At 37.4% G+C, this 18,701-nt stretch overlaps 1 protein-coding gene across 1 annotated transcript in view; it reads right to left on the bottom strand.

The window, feature by feature from the left end:
* Nucleotides 1–11,698, bottom strand: part of LOC136036268 (PH and SEC7 domain-containing protein-like) — a 187,358-nt gene extending 175,660 nt beyond the window's left edge. Inside the window, exon 1 of the mRNA XM_065718408.1 lies at nucleotides 11,489–11,698. Within this exon, the coding sequence (XP_065574480.1) occupies nucleotides 11,489–11,626 (138 nt within the window). The 5' untranslated portion in view covers nucleotides 11,627–11,698. The remainder of the gene's footprint in view (nucleotides 1–11,488) is intronic.
* Between the last annotated feature and the right edge of the window lie 7,003 nt (nucleotides 11,699–18,701).

Genomic DNA, 18,701 nt, shown 5'->3' with positions numbered 1-18,701 from the left:
GGGAGTAAGTCGTCCCCAAAGACATAGTTATTAGGTTTTTCGACTATGGTGAATAAAATGGCTATCTCAAAATTTTGATCCGGTGACTTTGGGAAAAAATGAGCGTGGGAGGGGGCCTAGGTGCCCTCCAATTTTTTCGGTCACTTAAAAGGGCAATAGAACTTTTAATTTCCGTTAGAATGAGCCCTTTCGTGACATTCTAGGACCACTGAGTCGATACGATCACCCCTGGGAAAAAAAACAAACAAAAAAACAAATAAACATGCATCCGTGATTTGTCTTCTGGCAAAAAAAGCGAAATTCCACATTTTTGTAGATAGGGGCTTGAAACTTGTACAATAAGGTTCTCTGGTACGCTGAATCTGATGGTGTCATTTTCATTAAGATCGTAGGACTTTTAGGGGGTGTCTCCCCCTATTTTCAAAAATGAGGCAAATTTTCTCAGGCTCGTAGCTTTTGATGGGTAAGACTAATCTTGATGAAACTTATATATTTAAAATCAGCATTAAAATGCGATTCTTTTGATGTACAAAATTCCATTTTTTAGAGTTTTGATTACTATTGAGCCGGGTTGCTCCTTACTACAGTTCGTTACCACAAACTGTTTGACTAACAGATATCATTTTGTCTTGGGAAATCAAAAATTCTTCTATATAGAGGTCTTTAAATGTTAGTTGGTAGGCTTGAGAGTAGCAACACGTTGATGTCAGGCTGGAGGTATGCCTCCCTGAAGATTCTCCTGATGTTACTTACTTCCTTCTGAATGCTCCGACATTCAAAAATCAGGTGGTTCAAGGATTCTGGAATAGGATTGCAAACCTGCAATATGGATCAGCTCATTTATGCCAAGTAAACTCCTCTTTTATCAGGATCAAAGAGTTGCTTTTAATTCTGTAATAAAGAATATTATCCACCCTTGATGGAAATAAGGATGGAATTGGCGTTTTTGTTTTTGAAGGAACTTTTCTTCTGAGTATGCCTCTGAATAAAGCCTCTTTTATTGCCGATAGCTCTGTTGTAAGGATGGAAGTATTATCAGGAAGTCTTGTTTTATATTGAGTCAGTAAATTGGGATGTAACCAGGATAGTAACCTGGGATTGAGTAACTGAAGGTCTGGGCCTTTAAAATGGGGTTGATTCGATTATACAAGGAGCTACCTGCTAGCTGGTCTGCAATCTCATTATATTTAATGCCTTGGTGGCTGGGCATATGCTGAAACTTGACTTCAATAAGGCTATTTCGAAGACTTGTTAAATGGTCTCTGATTGTCCTCAGTTCTGTATATATGGCACTTCAATGGATATTATCAATAAGCTGAAGGGCACCTTTGGAGGCGAAGAGCAATACTACTCTTTTGGAAGCAGGTGGATTAATATTGATGACCTTTAAAGCCTCTTTTATTGCTGATAGCTCTGCCTTGAGGATGGCAGTATTGTCAGGAAGTCTGGTTTTTATATTCAGTGAATAACTTAAGATAACAGATGCAGAGCTGCAATTGCTGTCTTTAACTGAGCCATCAGTGTAAATTTGGAGAGAATCTGGATGCAAAGTGATCATTTTCTCATGAGAAAGTGGCTGAATTTGGATTGGCAGGTAATTTATCTTTTGCAAGGGTATTAACTCTAGAAAAACACTTGGAGGTGACATTAGCCATCCTGGGGGAATAAAGAATGACTGAAACATAGTGAGTCAAGTTTCCGAGATGGGGCAAGTTCTTTAAAAAGATTTCCATGACCTTATAGATGCCAAACTATGCGAGATATCGTCATTGGCAAAAGTGAGCTTAAAAATATCGTGCCCACGATCTATGGCTTGTATCCTGCTGTAATATTTGATGATCAGCGTATTCCGTTGTTCTAAAATAGAGGGCAGACCGGTGAAGGGTTTCACTATATTAGAAGGGCACTGAGCATGAAGCCCTAGGGCGATTTTGCTAGCCATATTTTGGATTGTTTCTAATTTGGCAAGATTAGTCTTACTACACTCTCCATATGATTAAATGCCATACTCAATCTTTGAACAAATAGATCTCTAGTAAAAGTCAAAGATTATGACTTGGGAATTTACCCACTTTGACCCCGCCAGTCACTTAAGGATGAACAACCTTCGCACACATGAATTTTCTACACCATCAATTTGATTTTGCCAAGTCAGTCTTGGATCGAGGTATACTCCAGGAAATGTAGGTGCTACAGCATATCCTAAATCCTCATTGTTGACGAATAGTTTTGGTGGTGTGACGGATTTTCTTTCCTTTTTTTTAGATGCGATTCGACTTCGCGAATTTATGGCATAGAAAAATCTACACCACTAAACCACGCAAAAAAGAAGAAAAACTTCCAGGATATTGCGGTACCATTCCTAGATTACGCTTCAACAAAAGACGACATTAGAAAAGCTGAAGAGAAGGCCATCCTTATCTTATTTAAGGATGCAGAAAATGAAACAAGTCTTGACCAGTTCTGTTGACAAGTTGGAAATTCTGGGAGGTATGTAGAGGCAAAAACGCTCCCACCATTTCCAAGTACAAGCGTGGAATAATGTAAGCTGTCGACTGGATGCTTTGGAGTTTGGCTGGCTTGTGGGGAAAGGGGAATTACAACCTGTGCATTCAGATAGATCACCAGCATCACCTCCCCTTCTCTCAGTGTTTCACAGAAATTGTAAGAGCGAATGTTTGATGCTGCGATGTTCTTACAAAAAGCATAGCTTAAAATGTACCTGGCTTATGGCAATTGTAAAGAAACAAGCTGTTCTAACTGCAAAAAAGTTGGTGCCAAAATCTTGAAGACTATTGTGGCGAAGAAGAAGACAAAATTTTTGAATAGCTTTGCCCCAATACCTGCACACGAAGCTCAAAACTCAATGTTTACCTTATTATATTTCAACTCCTAGAATCAAAAGATTTACGGAAAGAAATACGGAAAGAAATTCAAGATGAATAAGAAGCAACCAATTCAGTAGCTCTGTTCATCTCACAGAGTGAATCAAAAGGAACAGAGCTGAATAGTCTCCAAATTGTGCATTTCAAATTGTGCATTTCTGAATAGTGTTTCAAATGTGCATTTCAACTTCCCTGCTCCTCCTCATTCTTACTCACTTTCCCAAAACCAAGGTTCCAGACATACTGGACTTTATTTGGACCCAGTCTTGGTTATTACCAAGCAGTGAGGCCACAAATGTTTTGCCATAGGCCAAGTTTAATATACGACTGCAGGTTGAACCTCTCCCACAACCTCACACTCTCTCTCAAAGCTTTAAGGGTCAAACAGTTCTTTTAACTTTAAACATTTAGTTTCATGTTCATCAGCAAAAAAAAACCATAGAAATGACATATCTAATCACATTTGCTGGTATTTACTCAAACAACCTTTTTACCTAAGCCTCAACCTCACTCTCTCTCAAAGCTTTAAGCCCAAAACAATTCTTTTGACTTTCAATATTTAGTTTCATATTCATCAGTAAAAAAAGAGCATACAAACAAATTACATATCTAATCACACTTGCTGGTATTTACTCAACCAAAATTTTTGCTTCAACCTCAAACAAGAGCTAAGAGATCATATGGCACTTGTGACGAGGCAAGAAGAGCTAAGAGCCAAGAGCTCATATGGTATGAGCTCTAACAAAATTCTAATAAACAATAGATTGATTTAAAAGGAAAATCAGAGGCTTAATGCCGGTCAGGATTTAAAATAAGAGCTCTGAGTCATGATGTCCTTCTAAATATCAAAATTCATTAAGATCCGATCACCCATTCGTAAGTTATAAATACCTAATTTTTTCTAATTTTTCCTTTCTCTTTAGCCCCCCAGATGGTCGAATCTGGGAAAACGACTTTATCAAGTCAATTTGTGCAGCTCCCTGACATGCCTACCAATTTTCATCGTCCTAGCAAGTCCAGAAGCACCAAACTCGCCAAATCACTGAACCCTTCCCCCCAACTCCCCCAAAGAGAGCGAATCCAGTACGGTTACGTCAATCACGTACCAAGGACATTTGCTTATTCTATCCACCAAGCTTCATCGCGATTCCTCCACTCCAAGTGTTTTCCAAGATTTCCCCTCCCACTCCCCCCAATGTCAAAATATGTGGTCGAGATTTGAAATAAGAGCTCTGAGACATTTCTTCTAAATATCAAATTTCATCAAGATCCGATCACCTATCCATAATATAAAAATACCCCAATTTTCACGTTTCCAAGAATTCCGGTTTCCCCCTCCAACTCCCCCCAATGTCACAGGATCTGGTCGGAATTTAAAATTAGAGCTTTAAACCACAAGATCCCTCAAAATATCAAATTTCATTAAGATCTGGTCACCCTTTCGTAAGTTACAAATGCCTCAATTTTCAAAATTACCCCCCCCCCCCCAAACCCCACCAAAGAGAGCAGATCCGGTCCGGTAAATCTGGTCGGAATTTAAAATGAGAGCTTTAAAGCACAAGATCCCTCAAAATATCAAATTTCATTAAGATCTGGTCACCCTTTCGTAAGTTACAAATGCCTCAATTTTCAAAATTACCCCCCCCCCCCAAACCCCACCAAAGAGAGCAGATCCGGTCCGGTAAATCTGGTCGGAATTTAAAATTAGAGCTTTAAAGCACAAGATCCCTCAAAATATCAAATTTCATTAAGATCTGGTCACCCTTTCATAAGTTACAAATGCCTCAATTTTCAAAATTACCCCCCTCCCCAACTCCACCAAATAGAGCAGATCCGGTCCGATTATGTCAGTCACGTATCTTAGACAGGTTTTTATTCTTCCCATCCAGTTTCATCCTGATCTCTCCGCTTTAAGTACTTTCTAAGATTCCCGGTCCCCCCAACTGTCCCCCCCCCAATGACGCTGGATTCGTTGATATTTAAAATAAGAGATCTGAGTTACGAGGTCCTTATAAATATGAAGTTTCATGAAGATCCGAACACTCCTTCGTAAGTTAAAAATACGTCATTTTTTCTAATTTTTCATAATTAATCCTCCCCCTCAATAGAGCGGATCCGTTCCAATTATGTAAATACCGTATCCAAGACTTCTGCTTATTTTTCCCACCAAGTTTCATCCCGATCCCTCCAATCGTAGCGTTTTCCGTGATTTTAGGTTCCCCCACCCCAAACTCCCCCCAATGTCACCAGATCCGGTCAGGGTTTAAAATAAGAGCTTTGAGACACAATATCCTTCTAAATATCAAATTTCATTGAGATGCAATCACTCCTTCGTAAGTTAAAAATATCTCATTTTCTCTAATTTTTAAGAATTAACCCCCCCCCCCCAACTACCCCAAAGGGAGCGGATCCGTTCCGGTTATGTCAATCATGTATCTAGGACTTGTGCTTATTTTCCCCACTAAGTTTCATCCTGATCCCTCCACTCTAAGTGTTTTCCAAGATTTTAGGTTTCCCCCTCCCAACTCTCCCCCTAATGTCATCAGATCCGGTCGGGATTTAAAATAACAGCTCTGAGACACGATATCCTTCCAAACATCAAATTTCAGTAAGATCTGATCAACCGTTTGTAAGTTAAAAATACTTCAATTTTTCTATTTTTTCCGAATTAACAGCCCCCCCCCCCCAGATGGTCAAATCGGGAAAACGACTATTTCTAATTTAATCTGGTCCGGTATCTGATACGCCTGCCAAATTTCATCGTCCTAGCTTACCTGGAAGTGCCTAAAGTAGCAAAACCGGGACCAACAGACTGACAGAATTTGCAATTGCTATATGTCACTTGGTTAATACCAAGCGCCATAAAAACTCAAATTTGTGAAAAACATAGAGTGAGAAACTTATCAGATTCAAAATCAGCACATATTTTTGGGTTGGGTAGTGAATGAATCATTTGTATAGCAATTTGTCTGAGGTTGACCCCTTTTTTTCACAAGTTTCCTAGACTATCTATGAAGTTAGTGAATGCTATTTGTGCATAGAGAATGGGAACATGTGTTTCTTCAAGAAGATTTCTGGTGCCAAACAAGGATATGCTCAATCTCCATCCCTCTTTGTAATTGTAATGGACTATATTTTACAGCAATCTTCAGGCTCAGGAGTGAAAATTAGCAGCCAACAGATCTCTGATCTGAACTTTGCTAATGGCATTGTTCTTCTCAAAGAAGCAAAACAGCATCAAAGCCATAGATGAAAAGGCTGAAAAAGTCGGACATGAAGTGAATGTCAGTAAGACAAAGAGCATGGCCACAGCTAATTCTTCACTGAATGGCTGTTCAGAATGAACATCTTCATAATGGCTGTATGAACAATATCTGGGTGGAGGGGAGATGTCTCTGCAACCACTGTGGGAAGACGTCAGGACTGAATCTCAGCTCTGTGATGTCTGGCAAGGTTTTGCAGATGTCCTATATGTCATTCCTGGCTCTGGGGAATCTAAGGATGCTTGGATCCCTGGCCAAAGCATTGCACTAGGAACACCTTGGTGGGCAAAGCTGACAAAGGGTTGATGTAAGACTTCCCATTATCTAGGCAACGTAAATCTAATTTACAGTAAGATAAATTCTTGTTTGAATAAATGTAAACACATACACATGTATAGTATCAATAAAACCACCCTCATTTGTTTTTTGTTTTTTTTTTGCTTTTTGTGCTTCTATCTGTTGTACATAAGCAATGGTCTTTAATATGGCTGAAGACATACTTGAATATTCACATATCTTAATCTACCACTTTTAAACACATTTTTTTATGTACATCCATCTTTATGTGCATCCATCTTATGTGGCACTATATGCATCTAAGTTGTCAAAAAAGCATATCTAAAATATCACAGTAGCTGCTAGGGATATTCAGTTGAAATTCCCAGGGAATGGTGAGTTTTGCAATGGATTCAGAAGACATATGTGCATCCAGGTTGTCAAAAGGGGACACTGCAACATTTCTGGAGCAGTTAAGAGTACTGTAACTGTCAGGAAAAACTGATTGATATGTTGAACCAAATCAAGAGAAGCCATGTGCATCCAGGTTGTCAAAATGTGAGTGCCATATTTCAGGGTTGCATCAAGAAGAAAATACTCAGGAACCTACCATGGAAGTTCAAACTTAATACCCATTTTTGAAATGTTTCATGCACAATCTCTTGATACCCTAGATGCAAGTTCACTGACTTTGCAGGTTTGAAATTACTATTTATTGCACAGTTGGTTCATAATACCAAACAAAATCTATTTGAAAAAAAGGAAATCCTACATGAAGATTAAACATAGCGTGACTTTCATGGTGATTATGCATAAGAATAGTGCTGGACAGATAATATATGGTGCTCCTCTGTTGTTACTGTAGTATTTCTTCTTAATAATAGTCTTCATGTGGGATGATATACAAAGAATCTGTAAGCTTTTTTATATAGCCTAGCACTATATCTGGTCCCATTTGGGGACTATATTAGCACTATATGTATATGTCTATGAGGAGGGAGGCTGGGATGCAATTGTGATGGCAATGGTTGTTGTATTTGAAAAGATCGTTTGATGGGAACAACTACCCTTAGATACCCAATTTAAAGGCAATGCCCTGCAGAGCCACTCAAGTTCAGCCTAGATAGGGCCATGGGTATTGTTAAAGCACACCGCACTACAGCTTTCCCCCACATCCTTTATATGCATCCTTCTAGAAGATTCCTAATAATGCTGATAAATTCAAGATCTGTTCCACTTTCTTCTGTTTCACAAAATACCTACTGAGATATCAAATTTGTACATGCAATTCAAAGCTCATTAATAGTCTGTGCATAGCAGATCCTGCTATAGTTATTGCTAAACTTATGAAAAAAAACACAAACAAAAGATTTCAAGACATGCTTGGAGTTGATTTCTTAAACTCTAGTTACATTGCCATTGTTGTTTGGTAATATTTTACTTCTTTTTTTTTTCTCTTTGCAGTGTTCTGTCATTTTTTTTTTTATTTTTTGTATGAAGATGGACTGTCAATAAATAATAATAATAATTTCTTTTTTTGGTGTGTTGCATGTCTTTGATACTGGGTATACATTTTGTTTAATTACAAACACAATTCACACATTACTAAAAAAAAACATTGGATGAGTCAGATAAACATAATATTTACAAATGGCTTTAAAATGTGTATAAAAATGAAAGAAAACACAAAAATCCAAGGAATAGAAATATTATTCATTATTATAAAGTCTGAATTTCATTAACAGTGTTTAAATAGTCATTAACAATGTTTTGTTTTACTTTTGTATATAGCATAGAGCTATATCTGGAACTATCAAGACATAGACTGAGCAGGGAATATTACATTTGAAAAGAGCATCAACTTGGAAATTGAATGATACTACTCTTGTTTCTTTATGAGCCAATAAGATTTCCTTCAGAAGAGCCAGTCTCCTAGATTGTTATTACATATATTGTTTTTGACAGTAGGTATTTCTACTGACTTAGAGATGGCACACTGTTGTAGCAACAACTATTAAAAGGTAATGCCCCCAGTACTCAGACAGTGCCCAATCATAGACTAACATTTCAATCAAAACATAGCTCTCATAAACACAGACAGCAGGCTCATAGTCTTGGATACAATGTAGATAGTTTGGCAGATTGGTTGATGACCATGACTAGACTATGCCTACTTACAATTGACAGCAAAATTCCAGAGTATACTTTTGTTGATCTTGGAAAGTAGTATAACTAGGTGGAGTAAACTCTCCTCACCCCTTCCCCTTTAAAGAATAACAACCTTTGATGACCTCTTGCAATCTTTGTGTTATGACAGTGATTTTCAGGCTAAGGCTATATCTTTCCTTAATCCTTATTTAGAAGGCTTTCAATTTCTTAAATTTAGGAAAAAGGCCTTGACATGGTTTAAAATCTGATGGCATAATGGAAATTGCATTCTTAGGAACTAGATTCAATGAGAAAGGAACTCAACCAAAAATTAGAGCAAAATATTTTTTAACAAATTTTGAATAAGTTTATAGCCTACCTGTCAACTATGCAATCTTCAAAGCATGTGAAATAGGAAGACCAGACATAGTGATGATGACATAACATAACTTGATGATGTAATTTTTGGATATATTTTAGTGCCCTGGATTCATTCCTAGAAGTTTCAGTCACCTAGCACAACTACCCTGCAAGATAGCAAGAAGCAGCACAGCTAAGATTTTATCCCAAACAGATAAAAGCAGTACCATTAGGTTCCTTATTTTATCATATTTCTAAGTACTGCATCATGGCTACTTTCCTGAAAATACACCCTACCTACCTGACAGTCCTTAATACAATCCTAATAATATATTCTTGTGTTAATTGGATGTTGTCAGATATCAATGGTTCTTTGTTGAAAATGAGTTTTCTGTAGTCTTAAACTGATGCAATCTACTTTAACCTGGGATTGTTTCTAACAGACTATTTACAAAACTGTTATTTTAAATAATTAAAAAAGTAGGTGACAATGAAAGAAACATGATAATCCAATAAGTAGAAACATGTTGCATACTATAAAATAAGAATGGTAAAATTCTAGACAAACTACTTGTTGCTATCTTGGAAAGGGGTTAGATTAGAAATATAGAACTTTCAGTAATGAATCCAGGGCCAAAAATATACTCTGGGAAGGTATTACCAAGCTGCTGTCTTAACCCTCTTATGATTTCTAAGTCTTAGAAATTTGGCTACTTGACAGGAGAAAGTAAGCAGAATTGGAATTTTGACAACATAATATTATACTTTAATGTTCAATTTCTCTCTCTCTCTCTCTGATTTTAGTTTTAAAATGCAATTCCTGTTTTTCAAGTAGAATTTTAAGCCATAACAATGCTGTTGTTTTTTTTTTAATTTAGGAAATGTAGCCTATTTGCAGGTCTTTGAAACCTCATAAATTAGGATTGAGCAAAGTTCTGAAGCTGAAAATATTTTTCTTGTAGCCTATTGCATTGAGGCAAGTTTTACCTTTATAACCCAGAGATTTATACAGGTCATCAGACATATACATATACAGGTCAGTGCTCTCTAGAGGGAAAAGGAGTGAAGGTGGGAACTTCAGGTAAATGTTTAGTTTAGTTTAAAAAATTGGTCTCAAACTTTATAACATTGGACTCAAACTTATTGTTTCATTATAAACATTTTTTAATGTTGTATTATCCACAAGCACTGATTTTCCACAATTAAATTGGATAAATAAATTTTATCAATGTTATGGCATTTTCTTCTTCCTTGTCGCCAAAATTTCAATTAAAGCATGCATTTTTGGTTGTTTTTTTACAAAATAATAGGATATTTGAAATTGTAAATTTGTAATAGTTTAGAAACAAATTTGGGCTATATATTTGCACATCAGGGGGGTGGGGGTAAAGCATAGCATATATTAAATATGTAAACTAACCATTGCTGTATTTGATATAGTTAAATTTATAGCAACCAGTATAACTGGAATTCATAATAGCCAGCTTTCAAATTTTTTACCAGAAATGCATGCTTTTATTTAAAATTTGATGTCAAGGAAGAAGAAAATATCATAACACTGGAAAAATTAATTTATCCAAATTAATATTGGAAAATCAGTGCTTGTGGATTATATAACATTAAAAAAATTGATTTATAATGAAACAGTAAGTTTGAGATCAATGTTATAAGGTATTTAAGGTTTGAGACCAATTTTCTTAGCCTTTTTTATACACCATACTTAGGTCATTTTTAAGAGGTCAAAAAGTGCTTAAATCTGAATTTCTGGTAGAAGTAATTATTATATTTGTAAAGAGCATAAAAAAAGGCATCAAGTGGTATATTCACTTTATATGAAAGCCAGTAATACTGTTTGCTATAATTTTACCAAAGTAATATCATGGATTTTGTTATCTCATAGACACACAAGCTGATGTCCAAATATTATGGTTGTTGTTCTTACAATGCACATTCCCCCCTGGTGTCCTATACATAATCTGAATTTATAAAAAAACTAAATCAATGAAACATTTTATTGTAAAATTCTAGGCAAGTAGCTTTTGCAATCTTGGAAAGGGGTTAGATAAAGAAAATGAAACTTTCAGGCTTTCATAGACTTTCAGTTTATACAAAGCCAGTAATAGCCTACTGTTTGCTATAAATTTACCATTACTTTTATTTGTTTAGCATGTTTCCTTCAGAGGAGGCCAACAATCAGTCTATCTAAAATTCCTAGGCCTAGTTTTATCGCCTATAGGTAGAATTGGTACGCCTAATAAAATATTTAAGCAAAATTGCATGCTTATTAAAATAAAATTGACAAATCTCATGGTAGAATAAGATATTTTATGGTGATTTGACTCTAGAAAAAAAGTGATTAGCCAAGTTGTTTAACTAGACCTAGGATACTGGACACCTTACCCTATTCAGTGTTGTTTGGGGAATTAGAGTCAATCTTACGGTACTACTCTTTTCTTTTAGTGTTTGTCCAAAAAGGGGACTCCATGGCCATTACCATGAGTTCCTAGCCTAAGAATAGCAAGAACAATTACTTTTGCTGGGACAAAACAAGCCTACCTCTTTACAGTTAAAGGCTGGAGCTCCTTCAACTACATCACAAATAACTGCAGGAATGTCTGACCCTTTCCCTCCAATGACAGTGAAACCAAAACGCCTACTTTCACTTCTAACTAAAGTTACTGTAAAATTTTCCATTCCATTTGCGACTTTTGATTTTTTTTATGAACTTTTAAATTATTTCTTCCTCTTCTTTTAATAATTACAGACTTGGACAAGTCTTGGTAAGTTATGCATATCCGTACTAGAGAAGCCAATTTTTTTTTGTGTGTGTGTGTGTGTGTGTTTATTCCAATTGCATATATTGAATTGACTGAGGTCAATACCGTTCACTGAAACCTGTTATTTTACCCCACGTTCAATATAGTTGATTTTAATTAACATAATCTAAATTTTTATGCTTTATTGAATGCGCTTTGGACAGTAAAATTAATTTTACTCGAGCAATCCAAAACTGAAACAAACTTCCAAAGTCTAGTGATCTGATCTTCCCCCTCTTTATACATCAAGTTATCTTTATTTTGCCTATTTTAAATTGTAAAATGAAATTTGAAGTTCAATTTACAGTTCCTCACTTACTTGCCCTTGCTCCTGTTTGGTCTTTCCTTAATTGTGACAAGAGAAACCAAGTTCATCTCTTTTAACCAGCTAGGGTTATTGAGAAGCGTATTTGTGATTTCTCTACCGAATGCCAGAAGTCTTCCCATCTTTGGTCATTTCTGTTTGTCCCTTGTTTGTAGTTATCAAAGTGTGTTTTTATTTCTGTTGTCTCTTTTTTGTCTTTTCTTGATTTTTACTCTGTCTTTTTCTGAGCAATCTGTCCAGTTTTTTTGCGATATGCTATAAATAAAATGAATGACATTCCGAAATCGATTCAGCATGACCATTGAGACAACTGAGAGCAGAGTCATTCCACGGTAATTTGAGCAGTCACTTGTAGAGCCTTTCCCCTTTCATAACGAGATAATGACACCTTTTCTCCAATCTTCGAGCATTATTTCAGTTTTCCAGACTATGTAAAACAGAGTATGGAGCAACAGAGGCATTTTAGGGCCTACATATTTCAGCAGTTTGGAGTTTAAGCCACAGATACCAGCAGCTTTATTATTCTTGAGCCTTGTAACTGCATTATCGATTTCTAAGGGGCTGAAGCCCCGTCTGGGGGAGCATCTGTTTCATTTCTCTGACTGCTAGACTGGGTAAGACTAACATTTGGTAGGACAGACAGGCTGTCATTATCTAGGAGTGAGCACAAGTCGTCCTTCAACTACTCAAGACAGGAACCTTCGTCGGAAAGAAGTGTCCCATACCTGGATAGGACAGGTCCTAAAGTTGGAGTTTTATATTCTCTTAGACCTCTGAAATGTTTGAACAGGCTACCCATGTCTTTCTTTTTTGCAGCTAGTACAATTTCATCAGCTTTCCTTGCAACGACCTGAGCTCAGTCCCGGCGAATGAGTCTGTTTTGCACCCCATTAAGCCTTTGATACGTGGCCAGTCCCCAAGGAGTTTTGTCCTTCGTCTTTGCTCTATGACCTGCAGTGTTTCATTACTTAGCCACGATTTCTTTGGAAAATGTCTCTTGCCAAGCACCAGTTGTGCTGCTTCGCTAGTCTGTGATTTAAAATACTTCCAGGTACCTTCGCTGGTACTAAGTGCTCTAAGGAGCTCAAAGCGATTGGATACCTCAATGCTGTACTTCAGGCGAGTATTTGGCTTTTGGCCTTAAGTTTTCCAATAGCTACAGCGACTGGCCTTCTTTCCAGTCGTTGTGCTTGGAGGCGAAGCTGATCTTCAGCGCACACAAGCCTGTGATCTGCATTCCCAAGCTCTGCTAATCTGTAAGTCCTGCAGTTTTTCAATGATGACCTCCTACGTTTAAAAACAATGACGGGGTTGATTATTTTTTTTTAGCAGCCGTCATTGCCATGCCACGTGTACTGGTGAATATTTTGTGCTGAAGCACGTATTTGCGTTAAGAAGGTTCCACGTACCTTTCCACGTAGGCCTTCATTAGTCTGTCTGATACGGCTTTGTTCAAGAGTAATGCCTTTCTTACGAGGCTATTTAGCGCGAGGCCAACGCCGTTCTTTCTCATGCTCCCTCCAGACCAGAGCAACGAGTAATCATTGCCTATTTGTTCTTCTCGACTTCCGGTAAGACAGGTTTCTGTGAGACGTGTAATCGCCATTTATTATTGGAAAGCTCCTTAGAAACTAGTTTCTTTAGTGCAGGTGCATTCTGAGTCAAAACATCCCAGGTGGCTATTCGAAACCCACATTGGCCCAGAAGATTTAGTTTGTCAGTCTTTCTGATGTCGTAAGCAGAATGTCCATTGACGCGTGATGGTAGAGATCTTAAAAGAAGGTCTGGACCCAAGGCTGGTTTGTCACTATTCGTAACACTTATTTTCTGATGGAGGGTTGCTAGCCCAACCAAACTTACACCTGGAATCTGATTAGAGCGAGATTAAGCTACATAGTGAGATTCCTGGGGTAGGCTCCACCCACTGCAAAAGGTTCCAGCCACCCTGATCGGAGTGTTCAGTTAGGGGAAACCCCACATCCAGAGGCACGTGGTCAGCAGACAAAGTCTATATCATTTCGGACGAACTCTACTCACCTCTGACACCACTAGCCACTCCAATCACTCTCACTTTTACGAGACACAAGCAAATTGTCTTCCAAGTCAAAATCATTTGGGCACTGTGTCAACTGATAATCTCTTAAAAGACGCAAAATTGAGCAGACGTAAAATTTAGTAATCAAAGAGAAAGTACAAAATTGGTGGAAACTGACGTTTACCCCTCCCCCCCGAAAAATACTCCCTGTGTATGGCTGGTCTCCAATAGCTTTCCACTTACAAAGTTTCTGTGACCTTGAGATGGAGATAAGGAAGGGGCTGTATCCCTCCTATACGATTAACGTTGACTGAAGAAAAAAATATCCATTAACTATGCCTTTGGGGAAAACATTACTCCTCACAACCCCGGAGAATGGCTTGTAAGCCATGAAGTTGGCCCACTGCTGATGCATAGCATTTGTTATTGGGAAGTATACAGACAGTTTCCGGGTTAATTTCCTATTTTGGGGAATTTCCACTGGGTGAATCATCCCTGGGGAAAGTTAAGCGGAATTGTCCATGGGAAATTTACAGATATCTTTAGGAGGGGCAACTCCCTTAGGAGGGGTGGAATTTACAGAGATCTTGAGGAGGGGGCAACTCCATAAGAAATCTTATGTATGTAAAGAATAACATTAGGTCCTAAAATGAGAAAAGTTTATTCCGTATAGGAAGAGGACTGCCCTTTCCTCATAGTGATCTCCACTTTGTGGTCGTAGAAACTTCGAAGGATGATCATTCGATCATAAATTGAGAGTTCTATTCCTTTTACTACAAGTCAAAAGCAATTGGAGAACAAACAGCTGAAAGGGGATATTTTCCTTTCATAACATTTAGCTTCCCTTTACTACCCTTATTAAACTAACAATTTTCAACTTTCATAAGTCATGTGCAGCAGGCAAGAGCAGATTCAGGATTTTTGTCTGAGGAGCTGAGAAAATAACCCCATAAAATTTAATCTGGCTCAGAAAACGTAACAAAATCACAAAAACAAATTTTTTATCCGTTTTAAAGTCTTTTCTTTCCCCGAATAAAAGTCCTCGATATTCCTTTGCTGAGGCATAATCTTTTTGGCTTTTAAACCATTGTTTGGTCAAACTCTCACTTGACTTCTAAGCATAAGTAAGAAGTGACAGTTTTGATCTGCCAAAGTTTGACTAACAATTTAAATTGTACGGTACTTCATATTTTTTTTTTTATGAACATTTCCTCTGCTCTGAGCTAATTGAGTTCCTTCTCCAAATTGTGGGGAGTGATAGCTCATTTGAAATGTTTCTGCCTGATGATAGAACTCCATGTTTTGAGATGAATAGGAACCTTGTTCTAATTCTTTGACCTTAAAAATGGAATTTTATGACAGGGCTAAAAGTTACTTTGAGTCGGAAAACTTTGAAAAAGTATGTAGAATTCATGGAATTTTTTTTTTTAGCAAGCTATGAGTATTTGGGAGGTTTTAACCCGATTTACCTCATTATGAAGGGGCAAATCAGGTCAAAATTTGGGGAAAACAGAGAAATTTTTCAAAAGTTCAGTAGCGAAAATTTGCCGAGTTTTGACCCGATTCACCCCCTCATATAGGGGCAAATCAGGTCAAAATTCGGGAAAAACAGTGAAATTTTCCAAAAGCTTAGCAACAAATATCTGCGACGTTTTGGGTCAATTTGTCCTTTCATGATACAGCGACCTTTTAGTTTTTACAGGTACGCCTCTCATTTCCATCAGGTACGCATCCAGACCCGGACACCGCGCCGATTTATCAGCGGCTGATGAAAGACACACCGAAACGAAGAAAAATTTTTGGAGTCGTGCCGCTGGTATTATCGGCACGGTGGTTTGCCGCCAGTCTGTCTGTATTTAGTCTTGTGTTTTTGCAGTGATTTGTTTATTTCGGTGTGCTAAAGAAGCTAGCGTGCTAAATAACTTTGTAAAAATCTATCGATATTGATTTCCAACCAGAAAATAGGAATAAGTTCTTACAGACAGAGTAGGCAGTGGCATACTTAAGGGAGGACAGGGGGATCTAGGCCATCAGAACTTTCATTAGATTTTCTGAAAGAGCTTATTCTCTCACTTGCAGCAGTCCTCTTAGTTTTTTTTACAGCATACTTTGATAATTTGTTTTAAAGAAATTTTTCTTTACAGATATTATTTTGTTTTCATACATTACTTAAGATTATTCACTTTTAAGATTTATCTCGAGTCATGAGCCATAACTTATCATTCCCTTGGTTATACCATCCCTGTGCATTAGTTTCCAGCGTATTTTATTATAAAGCTTCCATTTTCTTTTAAACTTCTATCTTGAGTTTAAGGATTATCAGTTTCCGTCTTTCAAGTTACTTAGTATGCCGCAAAGCAGCAAAATATTCGAATTTGAAGGAATACAGTAACCTTTTTCGTAAACTTTTCCTTCTTTCATCAAACGACCTTGCAGTACCATGTATTAACAAAAAATTGAACTACTTGGATTCATGATAACATTGAAAAACTTACAATAGTTTTGATTTGTTTCAAATATTGCATACTGAAAACTGGGAGGACTACATGTAAAAAACAGAGAGTTAAAATTATGTTCTTGAATTCTTGCAATCAAGAAATATATTTTTCTTACTTCATTTTATTGCTCACTGTTCAACTTTGGCGAAAAAAGGCTGAAAAATAAAATAAGACAAACTAATACAAAGTAGTAAATTCGGTAAGTAAATAATTTATTTTAGATCAGAAGCAGATTTTAGTTTTTTAGTTTAAACTGGGCGATTTGGTGCAACTACAACAGCAAAAAGTTAAGGAATTTTGCATTTTACCAAACCAATTCTAGAAAATTCTCTAGGATTTCGGAAAAAAGAGAGAAATAAGCCTAAAATCTTGTGTGAAAGTAAAAAAATCTTCTTTTTTTCATATTTGCAGAACAAGTTTAGATTTTTATTCAGCTTTCAGTATATTTAATAACCAGACATATCACTGCGAGATTTCCATTGCAGAATACAAATTATACTATAGAATTTTGTGCATTATCTTCCCGATCTTAGAATTGGTATCAAAATCGGATTGAAATCTCGAACTTTCTGAGATTCTGTTGAAACTACTCCATTCTTTTCTCATATTTAGTATAATTTTAGACTTTTGGTCCAATTAGTGCTGAATCTCAAAAAGTTACGGGTACTGCCGTTCCCCTCCGTTGCGAATCCCCTGCCTGCTAGAATAGAAATAGAATACAGGGAAACTTTTGCATGCATTGTACTTCTTTTGTTCAAATTTTATCCTAGTTAGAGCCTCCAAATTGGGTCAAATTTAAATGCCATAAGGTATTTGTAAGACAATGTTGTATGTTATTTTCCTTCCTTTTCCTCCAAACAAACTCAATCCCTAGCTTCTTCTGCTTGTTTTAGGGGTTTTATGGCAGGGAAAACCACTTCTTAGCTAATTTATCTATTATGGTTTACCCCCCCCCCACTCCTGTAGTAGCAGAGTGTTTGTAGGCATGAACATATGAGCTGGAGGTAGTAGGCTTGGCATTGTCTGTGCAGGATTTCGACTCTTGTTGATAGAGGAGCATTGCCAAGTGTGAAAAATCATGATGCTAGATATCGTCCAAATAAATTGCATACGGAGTGCTTTGAGTACCAGACTGACTGACCGTATTTCAAATGGTAAGGTATACGAAAACTTTAGTTCGATCCCGCTTTTTAGGGCTGTAATGAGAGAAAAGATGAAATGGCTAGGACACGTTCTGCAGATGACGGATTGCTAAAGATTGTCCTTGTCGGCCTGTCTAGGGCCAAACGAAAAGCAGGTCGTCCACGGATGGGTTGGGAGGATGTCACAAGAGAATATTCAAGGGAGATAAGATATTCTGGGGAAGGCGGAAAAAGGAGGCTTTGAATACATTGGGATGGAAGAGGAGCGTGAGTAGCTGTGTTGGCTTCAGGCGGCTTGGTGCTGCACTGAGTCGTTGGTGGTAGTAGCCTCATTGAGTACAACAACAGGTATCATGAAAACACAGAAACGAAGGGAAGCGAAGGCTACCATTTATTGCATAAAAAAGAGATTAAAAAGCGAAAAAAAACATCTTTATCCTACAGATCTTTGAATGTTGTTGCTTGTATCACATTTTCTTAGAATTTACGTATGTCATTGTGTAGTACGTGCCCTCGGAATACCAAAGGGTTTTAATAGATTCCTCTGTTTAATCGGAGTTGAATGAGACGTCACTCTCGTCTTTGAAACTCCTTCGAAATAAGAAAAGTCGGTGCCAGCCGGCACTACGCCACTGGAGAAAAATCAGCGTCTGCCAGCGGCATGCCACAGGAGATAAATCAATGGCGAGCCGCCGTTTTTCTTAAAAATCAGCTATTCACCACCAAAAAGAAAACCAGGGCAGTGTAAAGATTTATTTGAAATATAATATTTGGCAAACTTTAGGAATGTTGGTCTAGTGAACGACACGGTCTCTAAGAGCTCCTAGCTGATCAGACAACCAAGACCAAACATTGCCCTCTTTTTCTCTAAAACCTATCTGTGAACAATGGGTGGTTTAGACTATAAGCGACCATTGCTCCTGGGTGGAGGTAATGTCAACCCCAGAAGCATA

Source organism: Artemia franciscana, chromosome 15 (assembly GCF_032884065.1).
Source record: "Artemia franciscana chromosome 15, ASM3288406v1, whole genome shotgun sequence".
Taxonomy (NCBI): domain Eukaryota; kingdom Metazoa; phylum Arthropoda; class Branchiopoda; order Anostraca; family Artemiidae; genus Artemia; species Artemia franciscana.
This window is presented reverse-complemented; position numbering and strand designations above follow the sequence as displayed.